Here is an 11697-nt window from a genome sequence, read left to right on the forward strand (position 1 = left end):
AATGCAAAGCTTATGCAAAAAGATACTCGTAAATCGCAGTTTCATTAGAAGAAACGTAGTCATTAGCGTTCACGTATTTGCAGAATCGCGTTACAGTTCGCTTGCAATAAAAAATACGCTACTACGGACAAAACGTAGCTCTTTATTCGAGTAATAAGTGTACAATTACGAATGCACTTACTGTTTTGATATTTTTTTCTCATTCGCGACTCTACTACCAAGTACTTATACATACACTATTGACACAGATTTTTTTATTCGCTATATATAAGCGGTGTAAACATACATAGCGCGATCATTTTTCCTTTTTATTTACTCTCTCGCTTACAAAATATCCATGCGCCCCGTACTGTTTCACAAGATTGATGTGTCCAGGCGCTATAATGTACAAACACACACACACACACACACACACACACACACACACACACACACACACACACACACACACACACACACACACACATTCTCTCTCTCTCTCGCTTAAACGATTTCACGCTTGTCTTTTCACGAATATTTCACGCATTGTCCAACAATCTAGGATCGTCATGACAAGTGATTTCTATTTTGTGTAGTACAATTATATCGTTGTATCGAACTTGATACGCGCAAATCGGTTTTACCCCAATCTTATCCGTTTTGTATTTTTTTTCTACCTACAGAACATGCGTGTCGCTTTAAATCTTTCATGCATGTAGATGACAAGCCAGTTTATCAGAAACGAGAGAATAGAAAGATCTATACGCAGCAAGGAGTTTCTACAATGTTGCGGAGGCTCAAGGGAAGCAAGTAGTCTTATTTGTAACTAGGAACAAAAATGAATTATTGAATTCAAAAAATCTCGATACAAGTATATAAATAAAGTTCTCTGTAGATCTATTTAAACAAACTACAAAGCGTGAATATGGGGTAAGAAAGCGTAAAAGCAAATTGGTCTTTCATTTTGCATAAAAATGTAAGATACAAGATTTGCCGCTAATATTAAAATATCACAAGTAGTTCCCTCATCTAAATAATAGACAAAAACTCTTGTGAATTAAACAGTGCCATAATATAGACTAATAAATTATAACTGCTTTCTCATGAATCAAGCCTCGGGACTGCAACTAGATGACAAAATTTTATTTTTTGTTTACTTATAAATCAACTGTACTTTACGGAATTGTAAATTCCGAAGTTAGATATCTAATATTATATAAAAGCTACCGATAACTACAATAACACAGCTCGTTTTCAATAAATCAATTTCCACTTTTACATGACTGTTTATCGCTTGTATGAATTTCTGTAAATCATACGAAAGAATGCGAGACAAAATTATGAGAACGCAAGATTATATTTAAAAATGCGAGAGGTCCCATTCATTAAATACGTTTGAGGTCGGCGCAGACAGACTTCGCTCGCAGTTTTTTGCAAAAGTTAAATCATACAGCCTTAATTATCGCTGTTATCCAAATGAAATAAATACGCAATTTTTACTGAAAATTTCTATCGGAAAATACGTCTATTGATACTGCGAATATTTATAGAGTAGAAATGAAAGTTGCTTCGTACAAAGATTATATACACATTATCTAATCACTCGGTCGATTATAATATACGTCTATATGTAAATGTATAGACACGGAATGTATGCTTTTACCTGTCCTGAAGTATACTATACGTAGGACGATAATTTCAAATTGCGATCTTACATATTTAATCCTTAAATCTCCTCCGTCAGAAAGCGCACAAAATTGTTATACCTTCGTTATATGATACTATATCTCCTATAGAAAAATAATTGCGAAGGCTGGAGGCTACATGGAAGAAGTACTCATCGAAGTCTCAAAAAGGCAATTCACAACGTGCGCGATATACGAGAAGTCGTCGAGATGTTATGAAATTCCGAGTATGCAAATGCAATCGTGACTGTTTATAAAACGAGGACGAGAAGGATAACGCGGCAATAAGGAAGAATGCCAAGTGAAACTCGATCACCGTTTTTAGATCAGTCGTGTTCGATATCTACATGATTTGATTTAACTTTTGACGAACGTACGCTCGCGTATAAAATTTTCCGAAGAACATACGAAAACTATGTATAACAATGGTTTTACAATGAGCGATCCTATAAAAAGATTTGTGAAAAATATCGGTATCTCTGCTTGTGCTCGAACTGGAAAATTTCGTAAGAGCATAAATATATACTTTAATTCTGTTTGCGCAAATACACATTTCTCGTTTGCATTTGAAATCGTTCGCGATTGTACTATAAAACGGTATATCAATGGCACATTCTAATCTTTGTAGCAACGACTGAAACAATTTCAGTCTGCATAACACAAATCACAGATTATCTAACTACAGTTAGCTTTTCGCTTAAAAAAGGGTATACATCTTTTGATACATCTGCTTATTTCTGAAATATTGTTTAAATCTAAAAATTAATTCCTGTAATAAAAAACACTATAGCATCATAAGGGAAAAACAATAGTATACAATAAATTTGTTTGTTTCACTTATATCTTTTACACTTATATTTTGTATAAACTTTGTCAAAATATTAAATATATAAAATTCAAAAAAACTAAACGCACATATTGGAAGAATTATTGCTTTGATTTTCTTTGAGGTCTCATGTATATTCAACATAATACATGCATTGTAGTAATCTATCATATAATTCTCCTCATGCATTTAAGTCTACGCGATTACAATCGACATATTTTTGAAATCTCCACACAAATTCTTCCATAATAAAATTTAAGTCATTTTAAATTAAAAGAAAAGATATATTTACAAGCAATAACAAAATATAAGTGCAAATAAAACAAAGAAATTTAATATATTTTAAAATCAAGAATATAGGATTTGTACTTTTTGTTGGTATTCTGGGAGATATTGAGCAGAGCGCATTCCCTTATTACACGGTTCCCTTCAAATTTAATCGCTTCACGTTTGAATTCATCTGCGTGTACTTCGTATCACATAAATACGAGTCACTATCCTACATACCAGCAAAGATTTCAGGGCATTTATTAGAATTCAATAGCAACATATTTTTCTGTATGCACCATACTATAAGCAAATATAAAATAAAAAATTATACGTATATAAAAATTAAACTTTTGATTTCAACAGAACCTATTCAGAATAGGTCAATATATTTTTATAAAATATCATGTAAAAATATCGCGTGAAGATAAATTTCGATTGATCATGTAAAATTGTAGAAAACGTAACAAAATAAAATAGGCCAATATATTTCTTTTCCTTTGTTCTTGTGCGAGTAGAGAAATGGCGCGAGTTCTTTGTTCTAAATAAGCAGCATTGTATTATAACAGGGGATGTTCAAATCAAGATCATTATTCAATATATTTGATTTGTGTCGCCGCTAGCCATTTCAATATTAATATGTAGTTCATAAATGATAAAAGGTGAAACTGTAGTCAAGTTGATAAATTTCTTGAAATATATATTGTTGTTAAACTACTTAAATTTATCAGCTGAAAGTATAAAAATAAAAGTTCTCTATATATACATTTAACAATTGAACTCATTCATATAATTAAAGAGACTTTCAATGTTTATGATGAATTAGACTCACTTAATTTAGAAATATCTATCCTTTTTAATACTATTTTTATTTACGATATAAGAACTAAATTTTTAATCGCTGTAAACTTAAACACATACAAATTGTGAAAAAATGCGACAAAATTCGTTCACCTTTTATCACTACGATACTACATAATGTTAGACCACCTCTTTTCATCCTTCTAAAAAATTAGAAGAGAAAAAGGGTGGTCTGCCTCGCTTGCTACTTAGTCGCCTCAGGTGGACAGTCGGGCTGATTATTGGGGTGAGCCGCAGTAAAGGCCGGATGGTGTTCCAAATGACGGTCCACCCTTAAAATCGTAGGAAAGGGTCTCAAGTCAACATGAAATCTTCGTGCGTTGAATATTTGTGGCACCAGACAACAGTCTGCTAATGTAATCTCGTCACCGACACAGTATTTGCCCGCACTGGACGATAACAATTTTTCCACAGCTAAAAAACAGTTCTATCGGTGTTGAATACAGTAATTATATGTATAAACTTGTTATTAAAACGCGACTATTTCGTATAGTAACAATCAGTGAAAAATGATTCATCGAGATGACGTCGAATCAATATAAAATTAATGTTTTTCAATCATTATTTCTCATTAGATAGGCATGTTTTTTTACAATAATATATGCGAAAATCCTGGTGTTATCTAATATTTTCCTCAACAACCTTAATATTCAAATAAGTGATTGTAATTGCACAATCATAATCTTCATATTACCAGCATTTAAAGGAGACACACTTAGATAACAAAGTTATTCGAAATTGTTTATTAGAAATCGATCACTCATCTAAACTTTAAATCTAAAGAATTTGAGAAACATGTCAAGCTTACGTTTATTTATTATAAGTTATTACTGCAACTTTGATTATTATTACAATACCTGTAAACCCTCTAGTGATCCAATGCTGTGCCCATTCTTTTTTACGTTCCTCTCCGACGTAAATTAGAACAACGAGATTTTGCAACGGCTGTATACCACTGGCAATTACTTCGCAAATCTCCCTCACTCTAGCTCTCTTGACAGGATCTGCTGGCATCAATGGGCGATTTGGCCTAGTCTCCTCCAAGTATTGTAGAATATTTAGCTATATTAAAAAAAATTGTTTATTGTTATATAAATTCTGAGAAACAATCATGACAACACTTAACAAATATTTGATTATGAATGAATTTACTCACAGACTCTATCAGAGTATGATTGTCGATATGCAGCGCAGGGACTTGCTCCATTGGATTAATCTCACGAAATTCATTGGAATGTTGTTCTCCCCCACTTTTCACCAGACTAACAGGCTTTATGTCATATGGTATCTCTTTTAGATTCAATGCTGTAAATAAACACATTTAATTTTATAAACATTAGAAACATATTTAAAAAATAAGCTATCTACATAAAACTCATTCTACTTATAAAATAATATTATAAATTGTATAAATATAATTAAAAAATTATTTTTGGTACATAAAATATTAAGGCTGAATTAAAGCAATTAGAAAAATTCTGTTGACTGCAATAATAAAGCCTTTAAAATTTGTCTTTTTTATAGATTAGTTAGGCATTTGGATCACATATTTGATATTGATAATTATCTCTCATATGAAACAATTTATAAATATAATATAATAAGTAAGCTCATACTCACCAATTCTTACCCTCCAAGAACAGGAACTCCGCCAGTAGGAGTAAAGCACAGGCTATAAAAGAAATAAATAAAACATCAATATATATAAAATTTAATTGTGCAAGCCAACCTTGGAAACTCGACATAATCAAAGCCAGTTATAGAACCAAATTCACGCAATGAGAAAAAATTAATACCATTGGCAGATGTAAACAAGAATGAGTTATCAAGTTGAAACGCCATTCATTAAGACATACTCATTACAACTGTGATGGATGTTAATGATGTTGAATACATTCCAGCAGAGTTTCCGTCTACTACTCTTAAATAAATGTCGAAAGGCAATTTGTAAAACTTGATTGTCACATTAAAAAAACATTTAAGAAAAATAAATCTTAATAATAATATAAATATGTTAAAAATTTTAACAATAAAATAAAAGAAAATTTGATACATACTTTTTAAAGCTGTTAAAATTATATAATTTTCATAAATTTATTTATCTTAACAGATGCAAATCTTAAAGAGTAGGAAAAAAGCTTTTTTTGTAGTTTCGTAACAAAAGAAAAATGAAAATATTAGGTTCGTGACTTTACAAATAATAGTAAAAAAAACGTTTGGACTTTTGCATTTGTAACTTGATAATTTTTGTATTCACTTAAATTTAGACCAGTATTATAAGAGAGGTAGTTCCGTGCTCGCGTGTACGCGTCTACGTGTAGACGCGTTATATGCTATCGGTGTGTACATTCTCGTAGTCAGATATATTCACTGGTCGGGGAGACCTCCACTTCTTTGGGTTACCTTGAGCGGGATTCGAAACCAACCGTAATATACGCGGTATTCGACATCTCGTTGCGATCTCGCGACATTCATTCACTCGCGTCCGTCGGATGATTGTTGCGGACAAACATAGGGTTTCATATTCGCGCGACCGCGACTCCCGCGATTCCGATGGAGATTTCACATCATGAGATTTGCCGGCGTGTCAATGTCCGTTTAAAAAACGTTACAGCGAAATAATGGTTACGCTCAGAAAACACAAGTGATCAGTGAGCAGTCAGTGATTATTGGTCCTTACTGTTAGATCTCTAAATTTAAACCAATTATATTAGTAAATTACTCAACTGTTGTGCAACGGTTGTGTCTTCTAAACGTAGCCATTAATACACGACCATCGGCATCCTTTTTTTTTCTCTCTCTCTCTCTCTCTCTCTCTCGCTCGCTCTCTCGGTCTAATCGCCTGCCTATCTACCTGCACTAAGAGAAGGTTAAATCGCGTGTAAATACTCACCTTACCCATTACGGACATCGTCGGCTTCTTGTGGACAGCGTTCACCTATCGCCCAAGTCGATTATCCGGCCGGCGACTCCGCTATTATGCCGCCGAGTCGGTCAAAAGTAATTCAGAATCGCGGTGAACGCGCGAAATTGTACCTCCTCCTCCTTTTTATTCGATTGCCAGCCGTTTCATCTCCCCGCTTCACCGCGCCGTCCCATCTGCCGCGTTCCGTTCCAGCTTTCAACCGGCGAATTGTACGACCAATCACCGCCTCCGGCGCACACGTGTGTATGTACACCGATTGCGTTCAGAAAACACAACGTTTGAAGACTAATCTTTAACGATTGGTTCCAAAGATTTGGTTCTGCGACGGATCTAAGCGTAGAAACCAATCATGATTAAGAATCGCTGGACTACTTTTTTCGCTAAACGCAACCATTGGCTGTTTCCCGTTGGTCTTTAGCCATATCTGCATTAAAGACCTATAATAAGGCCAAATCTACAATAGATGTAGTAAGCCTTAAGCCCTAAGGAGTTAACCAATTATATTCGTTTATTCTTCTCATACTCGATTATAATTGGTCAATTTTTTATGGCATAAGGCTTACTACACCTATTGTAGATTCAAGCTAAAAGATGCGCCAATGGCGAACTAAAGACCTATAATAAAAGATTCGCCAATGGCGAACACAATTTTGATTGGTCACTTGAGTCACATGGTTTATCCGCCATTGCGTACCCACGCTGGGCGAGAAAGAGGGGAGAGTGCTCTCTCTGTGTTGAGCAGTGTTAAAAGAATGTGTCAGAAATTATAAGGTAATTCAATCTCTGCACTCTCGAAGGTCATTACATTTTGACGATACATTCAGGAAGAACAAGAAAAATTAAATTTGCATCTGTTACATGGCTGTGTACAACTTGGAGCAGGCTCGCATTGTTTACTATCTCCACTACTCCAAACTCCAGACAGTCCAGACCCCAGCCCCAGGCTCCAGCCCCCATCCAGTCTCCGTTGGATACAAGATGGTGGATAGAAGTCATGGTGGGGGGCCATTGGCGCATCTTTTATTATAGGTCTTTAATCTGCATCGATTCGAGTCTATTCCAGCCAATAAACTCTGCGACTCTAGTGATATTCGAGCACTCGTCGGGGTTCTTTCGGCCGTTCCCTTTGGAACACAAAAAATGGCCGCCGAAAATATATTTGTCAAATCACGTGACCAGTGACCACACAGCTTTTGCATGAACTGTGATTGTCGATGACGTTTTCGTGGGACTTGTGGGAGTCGCGAAAAGCGACATTGCTAAACGTTCGAGATGTGAGGTGACGGACTGGCGATGTAATCTCTTTGTCGTTTCTCCTGATTGCCGCATATCGCAATAGTACCCGTTCTTTTCTTCTTAGTACGTTCCAGCTTTTCTTTTTCGCGTGATTTTGTGACTCGCAACGCGTCTGTTAGGTTAGATCATGTCGATGTTGCGTTAATATTTGCACTTTAACGACCGCGATCGTGACGACTGTTCTTACTCCATTTCACACGACGCTGCCGACCCAATATGCTGTCAAGAAAGAACAAGGATCTGAGGACAATCAAGGAAGGAGTAGTCGGCAGATACGTAAAGAAGGAAACGCCACCTGAGATGCCGAGTATGTATCCTATTTTTCTTTATTCTCTGTGCCTATCCCTTGCACTCCTTTGTCTATTTTTATTTGATGTCTTTCGTTACTCTTTTTGCAGTACCTACGTTTTATATTTTCTAATCGAGCTAAAAGAAAAATATTTTTCGCTCGACGTTTTGATATTTTTATACTTTTTATATTTAATGTATAAAAAAGTCTATAACAGATGTCAATGTATCGGTAAAACAGATATTATTAGATTGTTGAGACAGTAAAAAAATTTTTTTTAATGTAGATTAAATTATGGATTAGATGTTTTTTTGTTAATAGTTATTTATTACATTTTATAATTAGCCTTATTTTTTTATTTTATACTATGGAATCTGAAGATTTTTTTTTCGTTTTTATGTATCTTTATTATATATCTTGCATATTATTCAATGTTATCAATAAGCTATAATACATAAAATGTATTAATAAATTTCTAATGAAATAACTGATTAATCAAACATATTTTCTTTCTTTTTAAAGAGGTAAAATGCACTCTTGCATTCTTTATCACCTATACTCTGTAACACTTTGTAATCAGTATGTTGATTATATATAATTCATGTTGCTTATATTTAGTTATCAATGTGTGGACGACAGAGCCAAACAGAAGGCAAAGACGGCGTAACAATCATCCAATGATACCAAGCTCTACGGTAAAAATTAAATTGTATATAAATGTATTACTAAATCTTACACAATATTCCCTGGTACCAATCCAATGTAAAAAGTAAAAATAAAATTATAGTTTACCATACCAATAAATATTATTGAGGTTTGTCAGTATTAAATTATAATATTTTCATATTGTTTCAAAAAAATTTTTATTTCTAACAATTAATAAGTAGATCTTTATAAATTTATACAATTGTGATATGCTGCCAAGATTAATATATCCTGCATCACAGATATTGCTCAAAATATATTTATCAACAAATATTTGAAAATACAATTTAATCAATTTTCTATCAACGAGTCACGAAAAAAAGTTTTCTACAATGTCTCGTAATTCCCAAGCAGCAGTCCTGGTCAAGAATCATTGAAACATATAAGAAGCCATCTGAAGATATTGATTTTTATCGATGCTTCTCTCGTGTCATAGTCCATTTCCCCACAACAACCTAGTATGGTGCAAAAGTTTGGAAATACTAAAACCACAACCAGCGCCGTTGGTCTGGGCAGTCACGAGGGAAAATATACACCAAATAATTCTGTTCCCGACTTAGCTCAAAGGTTAATAATCAATGTTATGTGCAATTGATTTGATTTTACAAAATGATGCTTGATAGATATACCGTTTAGTGACAGTAAAAAAAGTTAAAGATATTTAAGAGAATATGAAATTAATTTTACTAGAGGGAAACACAACATATCCTGTTTTTATCCCTTTATTTTCATAATAGATTTACTCACCTTTCCGTTAATACTGCAATGAATGACGGCATGTTTTCGAGGACCGCCACACCCATGTATCATCCTGAACTGTCACCTGCAATGTCACACACTTATATCAATCAATACGCTGGATCAGAGTATCATCTAGACAGAGTTCAAACACCACAGATGCCTCATATGCCTCTCGACGTCGATGCTGGCTATGAAGACTATAATTATTCCATTTATCGCCACCATGCTGGGTACGATTTTCCACGGCTTTTATTTATTTACGGATTATTTAATTATGAATGAAACATTTTCAATGCTTGCTTTTTTAATAAATTGTTTCAATAAGTTTCCATTTTTGATTAAAGTTACAGTAGATGCTATTCGGAAAGATCAAGTTCTCGCAGCGAGCAGCAGCAGCAGGACGAATTACCTTTGCCACCTGGATGGTCAGTCGATTTCACGCTCCGTGGCCGAAAGTATTATATCGATCATAACACCAAGACTACGCATTGGTCGCATCCGCTTGAAAAGGAAGGCCTACCCACGGGATGGGAGCGAATCGAGTCTCCCGAATACGGTGTTTATTATGTCAAGTGAGTGAATGTTGAAAGATTCCACAGACCCTCGAAATATGTCATGACGAACGCATCGTAACATCTCACTTTTCCATCTCAGCCACATCACGCGCCAGGCGCAGTACGAACATCCATGTTATCCACACGAGATGCAAGCGGTGCGGGTCGTGTCGCCACCGCGGCACACGCACTTTCACTCTCACAGCGTCCTGGTACCAGCCAATCCTTATCTCAACGAGGAGATACCACATTGGTTATATGTGTACAGCAGGGCCTCAATAGCCCTAGACCGCAAGCTGCGTTGGGAATTGTTTCGCTTGCCCGAACTGGACTGTTTCAATGCCATGCTCACCAGATTGTACAAGCAAGAACTGGAGGAGGTCGTAATGCGTTACGAGGAGTACAGGTGAGGAATAAAATGCAGAACAAAAATTACCAATATTATCTTTCATTTATCCCTATCATTATAGCTTGTAATTTATATATTCAGATCGGCATTGCTATGCGAAATGGAACAGAGATTGAAGGAATTGAATCCAGAATCCAGTGGTTCCAACATTGGTACTGTTGCTTTACGGAGATCTCTTCCTTGAGAGAAAGATTTGAATGATTAATTGTTATATGCGATTTTTTGTCTATTATCTGAAGGAAGATTTTACTTTTAAAAGCATTACAAATGTGATTAGCTCTGTATTTTATATACATGTAGATAGTGTAAAGCTCTACAAGGTTTATCTCGTTTGCTAATACATATTATACGATGTTACAAAATAATTATTACATGCTATCTAATGCCCATCTATCTGAGCAGTTGCATTTTTCTTACTCTTTTTCTCTCTCTATTTGAGCAACCTTAGCTTTGTACGCGACATCAAAATCATTGGTGAGTGACAAACCCGATACTTGATATACATGCACATTACTAGGTATACCATTCAAGAGTCCATAGGACATTCCTGCAAAAAACAGATATTTCATTAATTTTTTTTGACAAATTTAAGGTTAAAAGTCAACAAAACATATTTACTTCGCTCGTCAGAGTCTTCTGGAGTTTTATTTTTTATACATGTGTAAAACATTAAGCCAAAAGCATTCCATCCCACGATAGCGTAAATCAGAGAAAGCCTTTTCCTTATGTGCACGGCTTCTTCCTTACTTTTTGGTTTAAGCAACTGGTATAACAACTTTCGTAACATTTTCTAAATTTATGCTTGAGCCTGAGGAATATCACATAACCTATAAAATCAGAATCTCATGTATAAACCTCGTATATGATGCTTTTCACATTGAAATAATGAATAAAATGAATTATAGAATAACGAAATAACATGAATTATCGACAACGATACTCGAGAATCAACACAATGAAGTAAAATCTCCACCTTTCTCATTTGTTCTTGCTTCTCAACGAACCATTTTCGACCATACACACTTGTGGTCTGTTCTTTCTAGCTGCACTGTTGCACCGGTAAGGCCGAAATCACATAGTGCGGAATAGAGCTGCGGAATAGAACGTGCGTCATAGGGTGCGTTCGGGGAGACGCTATTAGCGCTATCAGCATCAGTTT

The 11697-nt window shown here is 34.9% G+C and overlaps 3 protein-coding genes and 1 long non-coding RNA gene across 7 annotated transcripts; 1 reads left to right on the forward strand and 3 right to left on the reverse strand.

Moving 5' to 3' along the window:
* Positions 1–122: 122 nt before the first annotated feature.
* Positions 123–6697, reverse strand: LOC105840928 (probable maleylacetoacetate isomerase 2). 3 transcript variants are annotated; one of them, XM_036288746.1, is made up of 5 exons: positions 6512–6697; positions 5239–5290; positions 4775–4923; positions 4476–4680; positions 123–4032 (listed from the first exon to the last, which is right to left on the reverse strand). In XM_036288746.1, exons 1-5 carry the CDS (start codon positions 6527–6529, stop codon positions 3803–3805), a joined length of 654 nt encoding a protein of 217 aa, XP_036144639.1. In that variant the 5' UTR covers positions 6530–6697; the 3' UTR covers positions 123–3802. The 3 variants fall into 3 exon arrangements, with proteins under 3 accessions (XP_036144639.1, XP_036144637.1, XP_036144633.1); XM_036288744.1 differs by lacking the exon at positions 6512–6697 and adding an exon at positions 6346–6476; XM_036288740.1 differs by lacking the exon at positions 6512–6697 and adding an exon at positions 6022–6320.
* Positions 6698–7187: 490 nt separating this feature from the next.
* LOC105840942 (scaffold protein salvador) lies at positions 7188–10914 on the forward strand. Its single transcript, XM_012688041.3, has 8 exons — positions 7188–7315; positions 7427–8147; positions 8748–8824; positions 9271–9401; positions 9572–9805; positions 9920–10147; positions 10230–10535; positions 10620–10914. The coding sequence occupies exons 2-8, from the start codon at positions 8057–8059 to the stop codon at positions 10720–10722; spliced, it is 1170 nt and encodes a 389-aa protein (XP_012543495.1). The 5' UTR covers positions 7188–7315; positions 7427–8056; the 3' UTR covers positions 10723–10914.
* On the reverse strand, positions 8974–10128 carry LOC105840966. Of its 2 annotated transcripts, XR_001139419.2 has the most exons (3): positions 9985–10128; positions 9582–9657; positions 8974–9289 (listed from the first exon to the last, which is right to left on the reverse strand). It is a non-coding gene; the product is annotated as an uncharacterized LOC105840966 (long non-coding RNA). The 2 variants fall into 2 exon arrangements; XR_004963027.1 differs by lacking the exon at positions 9985–10128 and having other exon boundaries at positions 9582–9723.
* On the reverse strand, positions 10800–11630 carry LOC105840956. Its single transcript, XM_012688050.3, has 3 exons — positions 11512–11630; positions 11157–11365; positions 10800–11085 (listed from the first exon to the last, which is right to left on the reverse strand). Exons 2-3 carry the CDS (start codon positions 11323–11325, stop codon positions 10952–10954), a joined length of 303 nt encoding a protein of 100 aa, XP_012543504.2. The 5' UTR covers positions 11326–11365; positions 11512–11630; the 3' UTR covers positions 10800–10951.
* Between the last annotated feature and the right edge of the window lie 67 nt (positions 11631–11697).

This window comes from Monomorium pharaonis, chromosome 1 (assembly GCF_013373865.1).
Source record: "Monomorium pharaonis isolate MP-MQ-018 chromosome 1, ASM1337386v2, whole genome shotgun sequence".
Classification (NCBI taxonomy): Eukaryota; Metazoa; Arthropoda; class Insecta; order Hymenoptera; family Formicidae; genus Monomorium; species Monomorium pharaonis.